Consider the following 14,896-nt stretch of genomic DNA (forward strand, 5'->3'; position numbering starts at 1 on the left):
AAATAGTACAAGGGTACAGTGGTACAATGGTAAAAGGTAGACAAGCTCGCGAATTGGTTGCTGCGCGAAGCTGTCGCCAAAGAAAGGGTATATAACAGGTGACCAAAACTATGTCATCTGGACGACGATCGAAAAGCGTCCGAAGACGAGAGCCACCGCCGCGGGCAATGGCCTCGGCGACGGGGCATGTGGTGCAAAAAAAGGCGACAATGCAACCCTTGTCCCGGTGTAAATGCCACGTCCAAGAAACGCCAAATGTCGAAAGGGACGCTAAGGGAGTAGACACGGTGGTGTCCGCATAGAAAGTAAAGATTATAATCGAGTAAGTATAGTGGGAGAGTCGTGTCGAACGCTCGGCGTTATGCGTCGTAATTAGATTATGCTTGGGTCATGAGGGCTTGAACCTTTTCGCGTTCGGCGACAATATCGGCCTGGAGCTTCCTGGTCTTCATCATAGCTTCATCTCTGCAACCTAATCAGCAAAATGTTGCACAGTCAATGATAATTGAGCTCACCTCTGGAATTGGAGTTCGGCGACCTCGATCTGAGCCATGTTCATGCGACCAACGACTTCCTCCATCTCATGATCGGCATCTCTCAGAGCCTTCTCAAGCTCCTCAACACGCTTCTCAAGAAGCTCGGTCCTAGTGGCTTCTGCCATAGACATCGCGGGCCCAGTTGTAGTTTGGCTCAGGCGAGGCGACTTTTGCGCAAACATTGGCGATGTCGGCATCTTTGGTGATAGAGCAGCAGGGCTGAGCAAGCCAGATTTCGAACGGCGCAATTGGTTGGTGTTGCTTTCCTTAAGGGCCTTTACTTCAACCTCATGCTTGCAGATAGCTTCCTCGGACGATTGCTGAGCAGTCATGACCTTCTCTTCCGCATTCTTGAGTCGTCGTTCCAATTCGATGATCTTTCCCGTAGACTTCTCCTGCTCTTGCTCGCCTCGCATCACGGCATCGGTGAGTCGTTTGCGCAGTGCTCTGTTTGACTCGAGCTGCTGCTGGATCTTGTTGGAGAGTTCGTCCATGCGGGTTGCCGCTGCAAACAGCTCACTGCTCAGCTTTTGTTCCTTGCCCAAATGCTCAAGCTCCGACCTTTGCAGTGCGCGGGCCTGTTTACGATACTGCTCGGCTTCCTTTTGTGCAAAATCCCGCTCGGCTTCCGCATCCGAAATACTATGCTTCAGCAAGTCCAGGGTCCGCTCGGCCTCCTCACTGGCAGCACCAAGCGAATCTTCCGACTCCATCTGCTTGATGCGAGCAAGAGAAAGAGCGTGGGTGGTGCGTAGTTCGTTGTATGACTTGTCGAGCGAGATAGGTTGGTTCTCGATGCGAATCTCGGGAATGGTAATGTCATTTTCAGTCAAAAGATCTCGGAGAGACGACGTCTCTTGTTGAGCACGGTCTAGGTCCATACGCAGTCCACGAAGGCCATTCTCGCACAGAAACTTCTGTTCAAGAGCGTCATCAGCTCTATGTCGGAGTGAGTTCACCTCGTCCCTTAAGTGGGCAACCTCCTTATGGAATGCCGTACGACGAGGGGTAAGATTTAGCGCATTGTCTCGTTCCATTTCCAATTCCTTAATGCGCCTCTCAAAGTCCCTCTGCTGCATCTCTTGTCGTTGCAAAAGGTGCTTCAAGGCCTTGTGAAGGGCATCCCGTTGCTCTTCCAGCTCCTTGGTGGGATTACCCGCGAGAGGGGAAACGCCCTCTAGGGGTGATGCGGCGCCTGATTTGTCCTTGACCGAGTTGGACCGCTGAAGCGAGCCTCTCTTACTAGCAAAGCCGGAGCTTCGGGCGAGGGAGTTTGATCTCGACAGGCCCACACGAGGTTTCTGTGGAGACTCTCCTTCTTCAGCAATAGCTCCAATCGGTTGGAAGCGAGGGGCCTGCTGTGTCATCTCCTGCTGCATCCTCCGCGCATTGGCAAGCATCTGATTCTCCGTTCGCAATTGCTGGATTTCTTGTTGCATGCGCGTTGTCTCGTACATTAGACCCTGTGTGTCAGCGGCTTCGGTTTCTAAACCGTCGAGGCGAGCTCTGAGCTGCGGCACTACTTCGTCGCGGAGGTTGTCTCGTTCGTTGCGATGTTGTTCAAGCTCATCCCGAAGGGCTGTCAATAGATCCTCAAAGTTTTCCTTGACCTGTCTTTCTTCAGCTAAACGTCTCTGAGCATCTTGTAAAGAAGTCTCGAGCTCTTTGACTTTGGAGCCACTGGTAGCAGATGTCCCAGATGGACCGCTGACCTTGTCTTCAAGTTGCTGGACCTGCTCCTCAAGATCGCGACGACGCCTCAGCTCGTCTTGCAAGCGTTCTGCCATCTGCACCTTCAAGGTAGCGCGTTCTTGCTCTGCCTTCCTACGCAGCGTCTCAACCTCCTCTAGCTTGCTCTCAGGGTCACTGATGGGAAATCGGATTGAGCTCGCACCGGAGTCGGAGTAGTAATCGCTCGTTCTTCGGTTGTCGACCGATATTGTGGTCATGTTTTCTGACTTCCATCGCTCCACCTCATCCTCTAATTCCAACTCCCTCCGAATGGAAGCAGCCAACTCCGAGCTGACCTCACGGAGCTCGCGCTCCAGCTCTTCGACATGGGCGTTCATTTGGGGCGACGATGATAGAAGTGGCGTTCCGGGAACATTGAAGTAAGATGGCTGAGACAATGAATTTGCCATCGGAATGTTGAGCCCTATAGGCTTTGTCTTGGCTGACATGCCTTGTTGCTGAGGGAAACGTGGGGACGCAGCGGGAGACAAAGATTTGTCCGAGAATGGGGTCGTGGGTGACTCGGCGCCGTTTTGTTTGGCTGCATTCCAGCCGAAGAATGAAGTGAAACCTGCGGCCGGGGACTTGGGTTTAACTGGTCTCGCTTGTGCTTCCTCAGGCTCGTCCTCTGTCTCGTACAAGTCGTCAATGAAGTCCTCCGTCACTCCGTCCAACTTCAATCGCAAGTTAGGTTGGCGCACTTCTGATGTGTCGTATGCTGGCATATTTGGCATGGTAGGAGAGCGCGCGTGTTGTCCTTTCGCCGAAGCCTTGAGCTCTTCTATTCTGCTCTGTCGGTGTGCCTGAAAGCTGCTGACCGTCCTCTCATGCCTTGGTAGAGGTCCCGAGGAAACACGGCCGTTGCTCGAGGAGAGCGAGCTCTGCCTAGGGGGATGTCTCGGGGCAGTGGTGGTTATAGGAGTCTGACCATGGGGTTGTCTGGATAATCTGTCAGTACATGGACATGTCAAGGTTACGGCAGACTGGCACCTACTCGTCAAGATTGCGCGGTATCAAGTCAATGAGGCCGTCGCTAGGGGTGGGAGACGGCAATGCACCGGTGCGGCGAGGGTCTTGGGACGGCGGTCGATTAAGGATATTATTGCCGCTACCAGTGGCGTTGTTCAATTCAGCCGGTGAGTATCGTCCTACAACAGGTGAACCTGGTGGTAGGGGCTTCCGTCGCAAAGGGGATTGGACGGGAGCAGGTTGTGCAGGCTGCGCGGCTTGCGACGTGGAACGGGTGAAGGACGCGAACGAAGGGATGGCAAGAGCAGCAAGGAAGGCAGGCTTTGCTCGCGGGGGAGACGAGTTAGAAGGCGCAACCCTGGGACGGTCTGGCTGGGGCGCTTGCATATTAACGGTTTATCCCCAGCTCAAGTCATGATCTTGCACAAAGTTGTTCGCCCAGGGTGGTGGAAGAGTGGTCGCGACGAAAGGAGGCCCAGATTAGCGCATGAACGGGCTCAGGATCTCACAGCGGCCTGGTGTGTAGATCGCGAGCGTGGAATTGGTGGTCCTCGAGGCGCAAGTGCCCATGGGCGGCGGTGGTTGGAGGATGGCTTGGTGCGATGTGGAGTCTGGCGGCTAGGGGTATGCAGGAACGCGCGCGCGCAGCCAATGGAGCGTTATCAGGGACAGGGGCGATGCGCTGGGGGTTCGAATACGTGCAGAAGGCGGGTGGGATGGATATTGATATCGGTGGGCATGTCGGGGGTCAGGAAATTTGCTGCTGAGTACATTGCCGTAGTTCGCGTTCAGGTTGCGACACTTGTCGCGGTGTCCGGCACTTACAGCCCGCTGACATGCTCTCAGCAGCGTCTTCATGCCCTACACAGCAAGTGTCTGTCTCCTCCGTGCGCTTGAAACACGTCCCGCTCCGGCGCACCCTAGCCCCCAGCCTCGCCGACCCTCATTATACATTCTACCGCAGTAGTCTGCAGACGGCGCACTTCACGACGGCGGGTGGCTTTCGGGCGTGCATGCAACCTTCCTTTTGCCGTTGCGCGCATCATCACTCGTTGCGGCGAGCACATGTCCGTACAGCACCTCAAAAAGGCAGCCACTTCAATGCGGAAAGTGAGTTCCCCACACAAGGCAGCCACGGGCAGCCAGTGAACAGCGCAAACAGAACGTAGGCAGGGTTCGTAGCCTCATCTGGACGCCTCGCTTGCGTGGTCTTCGGCTCGACCGCCTCCTTTGGCTACGACGAAAGGAGAGTCGCAATCTCGCTGTGCACATCGTCCGGATAGACTCCGAGTCAGCTGGCAATCAACGACAGCGGTGCGGAATAACGTATCACCGCGAAGGGGTCCCAGCTGCGGCCTCGGAAGCTGCGACCGTGCGCTTGACTTGTACCGTCCATCATTCATGCGGCAGCATTTGTCACGCCCACACGTCGCGCGCATTCAACAACATGCCCGTCCGTAGCATATGCGGCCGATGAACTTATAGCATAAACCTCCACCATGGCATTCCACTCCCCACGGCAGTCGCAGAACTATTATGAGTTCAACCCTCCACCCTCCACCACCTCCGCCCAAGCCCTCAGCACACTCAAGCGGAAGAGCAACACCGCAAACCGGCCCCCCGCTGCCTCCACCGCCGCAGTCCTCCCAGCAACCGACCTCTCGGCCCTACGTCCAGAGCTCACAGGCACAACCCCGCCAGCCCTCCGTTCCACCGCCCGACGATGGTTGGCTGCCGGATGTTTTGAAGGACAAGACGTGCGTCACCATTGAAACGCATGATGCCAGCTGCTGAACTGCGTCAGGACCGTCGACCTCCACCACGTGTTGCATACTGCCGAACTGCAGCACGCGCTGATCCACAACCCTGAGACGGCCCATCCCTCCGTTCCCGCGTCGACGGCGCCGTTGCAGGCATTGCTTGCGCAGAATGTCGCGCTAGCCGAGAGTCTAAAGCAACTCGAGGCCCATCTTCAACGCCAGAGAGACAGTACGCAATCGCGCTTGTTGTCGCTCAAGGCTCTTGAGCGGCAGTGGAGAGCGAAGCAGGCCGAACAGGACGAGGCATTGCGCGAGTTCAGCCCTCCTGCGTTGTATCAGCGACTGAGTGCCGCTGTAGGAGAACAAGAAGCGCTGTGTCGAGGGCTTGAAGAAAGCTTCCTTGAGGGCGAGAGTGCGGGTGGCCATGATACTGTTGCAAGCGAACGCGAGGTGACTGAGTTCGTCCGCAGGCTCAGGGAAGGCCGTAAAGTAGCCTATCTGCGGGCTGAACGAAAGGAGAGATGGGACGAAGGTCGAGTCGGCGGTTGGCGATGATCAGATACGTCATGAATAGCTGTGAGCGACTACACCAGCAGTTGCACTGTGTCGATTCGTATTGCTCACCGGATCGACTTAGTCGTCTGTAGACCTACGACTCAAGCGATCTGTCCAGCATGTATAGTTGAAACCAGTCTGGGTGTCTTGCGCACAATATACGCGTGAGGTTCACCTCCGCCGGACTTGCCTCGTAGAGCTGTGGCGATTGCAAGTGGATATATCCATGTAGACAAAGTCTACACTAACCGTGGAACCAAAGAGTTGGGTATATCTCCTACATAACTCGATGTGTATCAACAATAAAACATACATGCTTCTTAGTATGCAAACAGCTCCCATTCCCCCTATGTTACAACATGCACAGCCAAATTCTCATGCAACGGTGTCCATGTCGTGTTAGGTTTCCGTCTCCCTTCGCCTCCGTTGTCCGTACAATATCCTACAATCAGCCAATCTCCCTTGTCTTCTTCCACCATGCTTCCACCATGCTTCCCCCACGCCACTTCCTTGATGTCCTACTCCCAGATACCAAACCACCTCTTCACCCTCCTTCTTCGAATGCCATCCTCCCCAATATAGTACCTCGGATCCTCCACATACTCCTCGCCCCTCTCCTCCGCCTCCCTTATCCTCTCCAACCGATACTGCTTCCTCTTCTCAATCTCCTCCTCCTTCTTCAAGCGCTTTTCTTGCACAACCTGCGTCTGGTGCGCAACATGCATTTTGTAGACCTCGATGAAACGACTCGTCGACTCGAATGGGTGGCGGAAGAATTCTTTGCGCCCGGGGACCAGCTCGCCGTAGATGGTCTTGGACATGAAGTCCATGTACCAGGCGGCAATTGCGAGGGAGATGAGTATGCCCTGTTTATATGTTAGGATTGGCTTGGTTGTCAGAAGCGAAAGGGTGGTGGGAGGCGTACCATAGATATCCAGAGGTGAATGGCGCGGTTGTTGAGGAACCAGTGCGAAAACGTTCCCTCGGGACTCATCATGTTTGGGTACTTCTTCGTGCGCATGCGTTGCTTGTCCTCCTCTGTCAAGGCCGGCCCGTAGCTGCGGTAGTTTGTCTCACTTCGGGGTGTGCGTTTGCCGTGGGAGGGCGGTCGGTATTTGTCCGGCTGTGGGATTGTAGGTGCAGCCTGTTGTTGCCGCTGTCTTCTTTGGAATTGTTCCGAGAGCGTTCTGGCTTTGGAGGAGGACGAGGCATATCGGAGGGTTGTTGTGGATGGGAGCTGGAGGGCGCGCGGTGCCGGGCGGAGGAGAAGAGGTCCCCTAGGCAGAAGAAATCGTGGTATTGATTGTAGCGTCGCCATTGCGAAGGTGGCACGGCGGCTGCGCGTGACAATTGCTGTCTTGAAGATGGAGAGGGCAAGAAGATCTTCGAAGTCGCGGCCCGAGATTTCTCCGGTCGTCTGTTCTTGCTCATCGCGAGACCAATGCAAATCGCAAAAGTTTTGCACGCGAGTGCAAGAAAGCGCGAAACATTGATTCGCATCTTCCTTCCCCAACTAACAGTGAGATCTCTTCACAGCAAGGTAATATGTGTAATTCTGATACATCATATCCCAGGTCGCAATGGCTCCCGCGCCGCCCCCATTTGGATCGCAAGAGTACTGGAATAAGCGTTTCACTGACAATCCAAAGCCTTTCGAGTGGCTGGAGGCGCCTGACGCTTTAGATCCGTATATTGTCGATGCTTTGAATAAAAGCAAAGATCCAAACCCACAGTTGCTACACATCGGGTGCGGGACGTCTCTACTTTCGTATCATCTGCGCGCGCATGTTGAAAAGCCCCAACAGATACACAATCTAGACTACTCAGATGTCGCTATAAAGTTGGGAAGGGGTCTAGAAGTCGAAATCTTCAGATCAGAAGTCGTAGCTTCTGATCAAAGCTTAGAAACCTTTAATCACTCCTCGGACGGAACTAGAGTTAAGTCTAGTCAGGCTGCGATCGAGTCGGTAAAGGAAGAGCGACCAGCTGGAGATCCTGAATCGTCCTTAATGAGGTGGTCGTCCGCCGATCTCTTAAATCACACCTCGATCCTTCAAGCATGTAAAGCTTCCACATACTCTGTTGTGGTGGACAAGTCAACATCAGACTCGATCGCTTGTTCTGACGATCTATATATGCCTTTACCTTATCATGTTGTGGCATCCTCGAAGCATTTCACGGAACCGATCATCACTAAATCCTCCGAGCCCCAACATCCTCTCCACATCATGGCCGTTCATCTCGCACTCGTCACGAAGCCCGGAGGTCGCTGGATATCAATTTCGTATTCTTCGGACCGATTTCCTTTCCTACAACTGCCCGCACCATACGAAGGAAATAGACCATCTCATTGCTCACAAGGCACCGCATTCACAAACCATGCATCGAATCATCCGGTTGGGATCGAAGAAGATTTCGGCAATAAGCTGAGCTTGGATGAGAATCTGGACGACATCCCGAAGAAAATCGCTGATAACGGCTTTCCGGTTCCTAGCACACTATGGACACTGGTTGGGAAATTCAATATAGAACCTCAGGCGACACCAGAGACCGTGAACGGCAACGGAACAACGCATCGACCCAAAGTACTGCATTGGATATACGTTCTAGAACGGACAAATGTGCCACTCTTTATTCGGCCATGAATCTCGTAGAAAAGATAACCAACTTAGATATCACAAGGTTCAGTACAATTGATGTTATGGTACACACAGGGTAAAGACATTGATCGGACTTTCTCTCCTCTGACTGAATAGAGCTTACACAAAACTAATGTCAGCTAGCCTAAGCTACATCAACTGTACACTCCCGGTGCCCAACTCCTTCGACTCTCCGCGTCGTCCCTCCCCTGAAAGAATATATCCACTTGATTGGGTTCCCCGGTTTTCCCCTCTCGGTAATCGTACCGTATCCTCTTCCACAGCAGCTTGGGATGGTTCTTAATTTCTTCACCACTCATGTTCATTCCCGTCTTGCCCGGTATACGATCCATAACCGGCTTCAGCAACATAGCCATGCTCATGAAGCTTTCATCCCGAACAACCGACTTGTTGCCGAAGGCCAAAAGACAGATGAGCGCCGCAAACTGGATGAGACAGATGCCGCCCAGCAGACCAAGAATGTAGGGCCAGTCGACGTTCAGCTGTTGGCCTTGCGTTGGCACCGCGTTCTGGTTCGCGACTTCGTAGCGGAGGCCGTGGTCGTCAAAAGCAGCTATCGAGCCGATCGTGTACCGCGCCAACAGCTCCTCTACGTCGCCCGCGGTTACGGTCTTATTCGGACTCCACTTGCTACCGCGCAGGTAGCTCCTGATCTGTCTGTCGCTGTAGTCTGCTGGGAACCAGCCCGTCCAGGCGATGGATCCAGCCGCGATTCTAGCAAACTCGTCCGTGCCGTGAAGATGCTTTTTGTCTTCGTCGGAGAGATTTTGGAACTCGGGTGAATCGCCTTCGACCTCGGAAACGGTGGAGTTGCAGAGGAAGAGCGAGGACTTCGAGATGTTTGAATTGTCTGATGTGGCTTCTTGGTAGATGGTGAGGTTTGTGCAACGAGGGCCGCAACCCTCCCACGTTGAACCTATCCAGTTGAGGCAGCCGCCATTGGTGTATTCAGGGAGCCAGTACATGTCCCAGTCCTTTCCATCTTCCTGTTCACTTGGTCAGGATACTCATGTACGGAAACATGCGAATCGTAGGAAAGTGAATTACCTTGCCCATGATGTACTGGTAGTCGGTATCGTTGCCATTGTCTGTCCATTGTGGTGTGCCCTGTATATCGAGCATTTTGCACGACGCGGTCGCTCGTATCTTCCTCCCCGAAACAATGTAGTTCTGGAACTGGTGCGCCGGATTCCGATTGTAGAATCGGTATTCATATACATTCGTGCCATTGTCGTGGTATAGTGGCGTTCCTGGAAGGCTCGACAGGTCTGTCTGAGATTCCGCATTCAGCGCAAACTCCGGATATACACTGGCTTCCGTTCCTGCGCTGGATGCAGATTCCATGGACTAAGGCAGGGGTATAAAGTCAGTGTAAGGTTCACAAATCAGGAAAGTGGGTGAAGTAGGTGTTCTAGCCAGGTACTAATGTCTGAAGATTCAGACTTAGAGTTGTGAGGCCTGGAGCCTGAGACTATCGCCCAGCATGAACACCCACTTTTCACCTTAACATTGCGTACCGTAATGTTCGGCGACCATCCCTCGTCACCTGTATATAAACTCCAAGTCTGCAGATTCGCAACTGTAACGTTACCGTAAGTCATGAGCGGGACCGCGTCCGACGGATCGACAGGCCAAAAGAGCGAAAGAGCCGCAACGAGCACCTGTGCAGCAATATTCAAAAGGATCCACAGCGCACAAGCTATCCACGTGAGACGAGTGCCATCATCCCCTAGAATACGCAGGCACGAAGTCAGTCAAGTCAGAAAAGTAGAGATATCACGAAATGTTTATGTCTAAGACATATCGACTTCGTACTTGGGCAATACTTACTTGCCTCCCGAAACCAAGGCAGCTTGCTCAAGAACTTCACCTTCCGGATCCCAGGCAGCGAAATAATCATCAACTTTCCCACCTTTGTGAGCGTTTCCAGACCTAGGATTAGATCGAACACCTCCAAGCTCACATATCGCCTAGCCAGCAGATACCATCGTAAAATCACCGCATATCTCTTCAGCGAACTCGCAAGGTTCAAACCGAGCCCGAGCGATAGGCCGAGCATGATGGCGTTGAAGTAGCGCACCTGTATCTTGCTCATGATGAGCGGCTCGCGGAAGCCCTCGTAGGCTTTCAAACACAGTCCGATGGCGACGCTGAAGCCTAGCGTAATCATGAATCGGTATGCGCCCGTTTTCAGGAGGAATTTGCGCGATTCGTGGTGGTCGTAATGCTTTGCAGATAGTAGGCTACGCGTGTCGCTATCGAAGGTGGACCCGTGTCCGGCGCCAAGATAGCCATAATCGTCTTTGTACTGGATAGGCGACTCGGTGTAGCCTTGGTGGAGAGGTTCGTCTAGTTGTTGCAGCGCAATGTCGCTGTCGGTATCGTGTGTGCGGATTTCAGGTGGGTCGTACGGCCTGTCGAAAGCGGTTGTTGCTGCGCTTGATGGTGGATTTGGTCGGTGGGGTTGAGATAGAGGACTGTGTGCTGATGAAGTTCTTCTGGGAGGTTCGATGTTTGTTTGTATATCGTGCGCTGTGTTGTTGTGGGGTTCGTTGCCATCTTGGGCCAGCAAGGCTGAGTTGTCCATAGTCGTGCAGCTTAGCGAGCGATGTCGCTCAGCGAACGCGGATGAGATGTCTCCTTCGTGACCGTAGCGCGCAAAGTCGAAGCTTTTATAGCTTAATTCCCTACAGTTTCATACCATAGAATACGAATGCAGGAGCAGCATCAGGCGTACAATGTCCTCAGAGAACCGTCCTGCTACAGATGTAAGCGCCTGAGGTGTTGGGAAGAGCCGGCTGTAGGAGCACTCCACTGCTGTATCATGAATTGGACGGTGGCCTGTGTTAGGCTCGAAACGTTTTAACTTCCTCCCGGCGAAGACCTCTTACAGAGCGCACCAGAGGTAAAGACACGGCGTATAAGTTTCCTGGTGGAGCGACCTGCTACAAAAGGAGATGCAGGAGGTGTTGCGAAGAGCCGCTTAGGAGGCGGCAATCCAATTGGGGTCCAAAAGAACGCGGTGTTAAGAGATGGCGCTGAACACAGTGCAACGACCTAGCCTCAACAATCGCACGTCGGCGTAGCGAGCAGTGCCAAAGTCTGGACTATGCGGTGTGGACTGTGAGTAAAACTCTGAAAACTCTGAAAGGAGAGGAGCGACAAGCAAGACTTTGAATGATGGTTAGCAAGAAGGCAAATGGTTGTAAGGAACATGAAACCGTCGACCACAATGGGAGGCCTAGCGTTGGAGGATCAGCATCTAGTAGGCTCCTCCGCTTTCGGTTGCAGATAACATATGCTAAAGATATCTACTGATGGCGTAAACACTTTTCATCGCTACTCTCTATGGCGGAGGATTTCACGGACGGCGTTCTCCTCGTTGTAGGATTCGTCCAGCGGGCCAAGCAGGCAAATGTTGGCTGAGAACACTACACTATGTTCGGCTTAGCATGGTGGGTCATCTGGGGGCCAGAAAAGGTTGGCAAGGCTGGAGCCGCGTCTCTCACGGCCAGATTACGCCGGTACAGGCATGCATCGTGGAACAGTGAGAAAATGCGTTCGACATGTATTTGTGAGGTATTTGTCTGGTGATGAGTTGGGTAGATAGCTCCTAGCCCTTTATGATCACAGTGTAGCCTATCAAAGACAAGCGCGTGGGGCGTCAATGTAAAAGTCGTACAGATTGCAAGCGAAGAGTAAGCGGGCGAATGAGATGGAGTGGATGTAGAAGACGTCGTTCAAACAAGCTCCAGGATTCGGGAGGGTCCTTTCCTGCAGTCATCCTTCATCAGTACGCCTATCTAAGAAGTATCGTGCATGTGAAGTGTCTGCAAGGCTGGCATATGTTCTTGCAGTGCCCAGGCTTGGTGATAGGACGCGGAGACAGCCCGTGATCGGAGAGGGGAAATTGGCCTGCCCATCCCAAATGGCGATATTTCCGTTGCCCCACTTCTGCGTCCACATCCGTCTATGTTGTTCCGTACTTTGCATGTAACCTTCTTGAAAGCCATCTGTCAGAGGAATCGCAGGAGTTGTTCACTGTGCGTGCATCGGCTACCCGTTGTGCCGAACGAGCGACTTTACCAAGCTCGAATTACGGCCGTGATCGACCGCAGGGCTGCGGAAATCAGCTCTTTCACTCGGTATCACGACACGATCGGTGACACTTCTCCTCACTCGCGATGATCATATACCGTAACCCATGCGGGAGGTGGGACGGTGACGAACGCAGTCATGTTAAGATGCTCGAGGGAGTGCTCGTATCGAGAAAGGTTGCGAACATTACACCAATTGATGCGCTCGTATCGATAGAAGCTGCAAACATCACACCAATTGTTGCACTCGTCGACAAGCACAACGTCTTCACCCCGGAACAACACACCCATTCGAGATATTGCCGCTGTGCTAGGTAAGCAGATTTGGCATGGATCTTGCCGAAAGGGTGGGGAATCCATAACTTGTTGTCGTCTTGGGTTCATAAATTTGCGCATTGCAGTCACCGGTTGACAGATGCTCGGGAAGGCGGAAGTGCAACCTACAGTAGGTTCAGCCTTATAGAGGGTGTGGCTTACCTGCCCAACTCTCCTTTTCTTCTCCGTTCGTTATATCTCTTGCATTGACCAAACATCGCCTCTATCCACATTATCACCTCCAGAACTGGTGTTTGATCTTGGTACGCAGCCATGCTTGCTGTTACTCTCGTCGTCGCGTCCCTCGTGACGTACCTTCTATACTCTCTATGGCGTCTTGTGTATAACGTATACTTCCACCCTCTGGCCAAATTCCCTGGTCCTTGGTGGGCTGGTGCGACGTCGTATGCGGAAGCCTACTTTGACATCATCAAAGGTGGCCTTTACTTTGCAGAGGTTGAAGCTATGCACGCGCATTATGGTAGGTAGATGTACTGTCGGTACAATGGAGGACCACTGTTGATAATAGTAGGACCCATCGTAAGGATTACACCGACAGAGTTATCGATACGCGACGCAGAGTTCTACGAGCACATCTATGGCAGCATGAGTGAGTACTCCTAGCAACTCAGCGCTTTTCTTAAGCTGTGTTCATCTCTTTGACTTACCTGTTCTTGTGCAAGCCACAACATTCCAGCCTTGGTCTGATATGCTACGCATTGAAGTCAGTCGCTGACAAGTCATTGTGGAACGTAGACGCTCGTCGCGATATCGATATTGCCTTTGCCAGACTCACGGTGGCTCCCACGTCGGTCATCTCCACTCTTAAGCACGACCACCATCGAGCTCGCCGTATTCCGCTTCTCAGCTTCTTCTCGAAGCAAGCCATCACAAGGCTAGAGCCTTTCATCTCGTCTAGGGTCAATCTCCTTGTCAAGAAGCTCAAGCATGCGCATGAGGTCGGGCGCGTGATTGAAGCTGTTGATGCATATGGGGCCCTAACAACAGATGTGATCAGTTACTATGCCTATGGCGAAACATTCGACTTCCTGGGAAGAGACACCGATCTTGAGTTTAGGAACGACTATATGCATGCGATTAGCGGCTTAGCCTTCGCGTCACCAATGCTACTGCACTTCCCGCTCGTGGCAGACTGCATGCGGCGTCTGCCAGAGTGGATCCTGACGAAGATAAATCCTGGCATGATGAGGGTCAACGATCTTCGTCGATGGTGTTCTGCGAACGCCAACAAGGTTCTCCAAGCTGCTTCCTCTGGTGTAAAAAGAGACACGGTGAAACCGAACACTATCTTTGAGGCTCTGTTGAGCGACGATCTACCGCCGGAGGAGAAGACTTTGGAACGCATGACTGACGAAGGCTTCGTGATTACTGGTGCAGGCCTGGAAACCACATCGCGATATCTGACAAATATCACAACCCATCTGCTGCTGAATCCGGATTGCCTAGCCAGACTCCGAGCTGAACTCAAGGTGGCCATGCCATCACCGGGCGACTTGCCACCCAGTATTGTCCTGGAGAATCTTCCGTACCTGGCAAGTATTGTTCATGTCGTGACGTCTGAAAGTAGGCTAACTTTGATTGCCAAGGCTGCCGTTGTCAACGAAGGACTTCGTCATGAGACCATCTTCTCGAACCGGTTTACAAGACAAATAGTTGAGCCCCTACCATACAAGAACTTTGTGATCCCGGCCGGTGTAAGTGATCCCTTTCGTGCTTGGTCCTACACTAAACAGTAGGATAGACCAACATCGGCTGCGCACCGTATCTCCAGAATCACAATGCCGACGTCTTTCCCGAGCCTGAGAGATTCAGGCCGGAGCGTTGGATCGAGGCGCGCGAGCGAGGCGTAAACCTGCCCAAATACCTGGCGACTTTCGTAAAAGGTGGCCGCATGTGCCTCGGCATCAAGTAAGCTTCTTTCGTGTGATAGCAGGACACATCAATAACCATCACGTAGCCTCGCTTACACCGAGCTGTACATGACGACCGCAGCAATTTTTCGGAACTTCGAGATGGAGCTTGTTGACTCTGGACTTGAAGATATCACCATGAAGCGCGGGTACAGTTTCGGCTTTAATGAGAACTACGATTGGGGTGTTAAAATCAGAGTTACGAAAGTCTTGGAGTAGTTCAGGGGACATCCTGACACGTTCTGTAGTGAGCCCTTGGTGTTGAGGTTTGCTTTGACTCGCTGTCGTAGCCATATTGTAGTCCTTCGGGCTGTGGGAGTAATGTCGGTCGTTATCTTGTCT

At 52.8% G+C, this 14,896-nt stretch overlaps 6 protein-coding genes across 6 annotated transcripts; 3 read left to right on the forward strand and 3 right to left on the reverse strand.

The window, feature by feature from the left end:
- Window positions 1-377: 377 nt before the first annotated feature.
- Window positions 378-3,623, reverse strand: N0V89_004990 (uncharacterized protein; the record flags this gene model as incomplete). The annotated part of the gene is made up of 3 exons (XM_056213770.1): window positions 378-465; window positions 516-3,206; window positions 3,262-3,623. The coding sequence occupies 3 exons, from the start codon at window positions 3,621-3,623 to the stop codon at window positions 378-380; spliced, it is 3,141 nt and encodes a 1,046-aa protein (XP_056071037.1).
- Window positions 3,624-4,772: 1,149 nt separating this feature from the next.
- On the forward strand, window positions 4,773-5,551 carry N0V89_004991 (uncharacterized protein; the record flags this gene model as incomplete). The annotated part of the gene is made up of 2 exons (XM_056213771.1): window positions 4,773-4,993; window positions 5,041-5,551. The coding sequence occupies 2 exons, from the start codon at window positions 4,773-4,775 to the stop codon at window positions 5,549-5,551; spliced, it is 732 nt and encodes a 243-aa protein (XP_056071038.1).
- A 518-nt stretch (window positions 5,552-6,069) lies between these two features.
- On the reverse strand, window positions 6,070-6,869 carry N0V89_004992 (uncharacterized protein; the record flags this gene model as incomplete). Its single annotated transcript, XM_056213772.1, has 2 exons — window positions 6,070-6,417; window positions 6,477-6,869. 2 exons carry the CDS (start codon window positions 6,867-6,869, stop codon window positions 6,070-6,072), a joined length of 741 nt encoding a protein of 246 aa, XP_056071039.1.
- Window positions 6,870-7,131: 262 nt separating this feature from the next.
- On the forward strand, window positions 7,132-8,196 carry N0V89_004993 (uncharacterized protein; the record flags this gene model as incomplete). Its single annotated transcript, XM_056213773.1, has 2 exons — window positions 7,132-7,612; window positions 7,913-8,196. The coding sequence occupies 2 exons, from the start codon at window positions 7,132-7,134 to the stop codon at window positions 8,194-8,196; spliced, it is 765 nt and encodes a 254-aa protein (XP_056071040.1).
- Window positions 8,197-8,345: 149 nt separating this feature from the next.
- Window positions 8,346-10,798, reverse strand: N0V89_004994 (uncharacterized protein; the record flags this gene model as incomplete). The annotated part of the gene is made up of 4 exons (XM_056213774.1): window positions 8,346-9,197; window positions 9,259-9,558; window positions 9,729-9,790; window positions 10,042-10,798. The coding sequence occupies 4 exons, from the start codon at window positions 10,796-10,798 to the stop codon at window positions 8,346-8,348; spliced, it is 1,971 nt and encodes a 656-aa protein (XP_056071041.1).
- A 2,098-nt stretch (window positions 10,799-12,896) lies between these two features.
- On the forward strand, window positions 12,897-14,556 carry N0V89_004995 (uncharacterized protein; the record flags this gene model as incomplete). The annotated part of the gene is made up of 4 exons (XM_056213775.1): window positions 12,897-13,104; window positions 13,156-13,233; window positions 13,380-14,338; window positions 14,386-14,556. The coding sequence occupies 4 exons, from the start codon at window positions 12,897-12,899 to the stop codon at window positions 14,554-14,556; spliced, it is 1,416 nt and encodes a 471-aa protein (XP_056071042.1).
- Window positions 14,557-14,896: the final 340 nt, after the last annotated feature.

This window comes from Didymosphaeria variabile (assembly GCF_027946475.1).
Source record: "Didymosphaeria variabile strain IMI 356815 chromosome Unknown scaffold_4, whole genome shotgun sequence".
Lineage (NCBI taxonomy): Eukaryota > Fungi > Ascomycota > Dothideomycetes > Pleosporales > Didymosphaeriaceae > Didymosphaeria > Didymosphaeria variabile.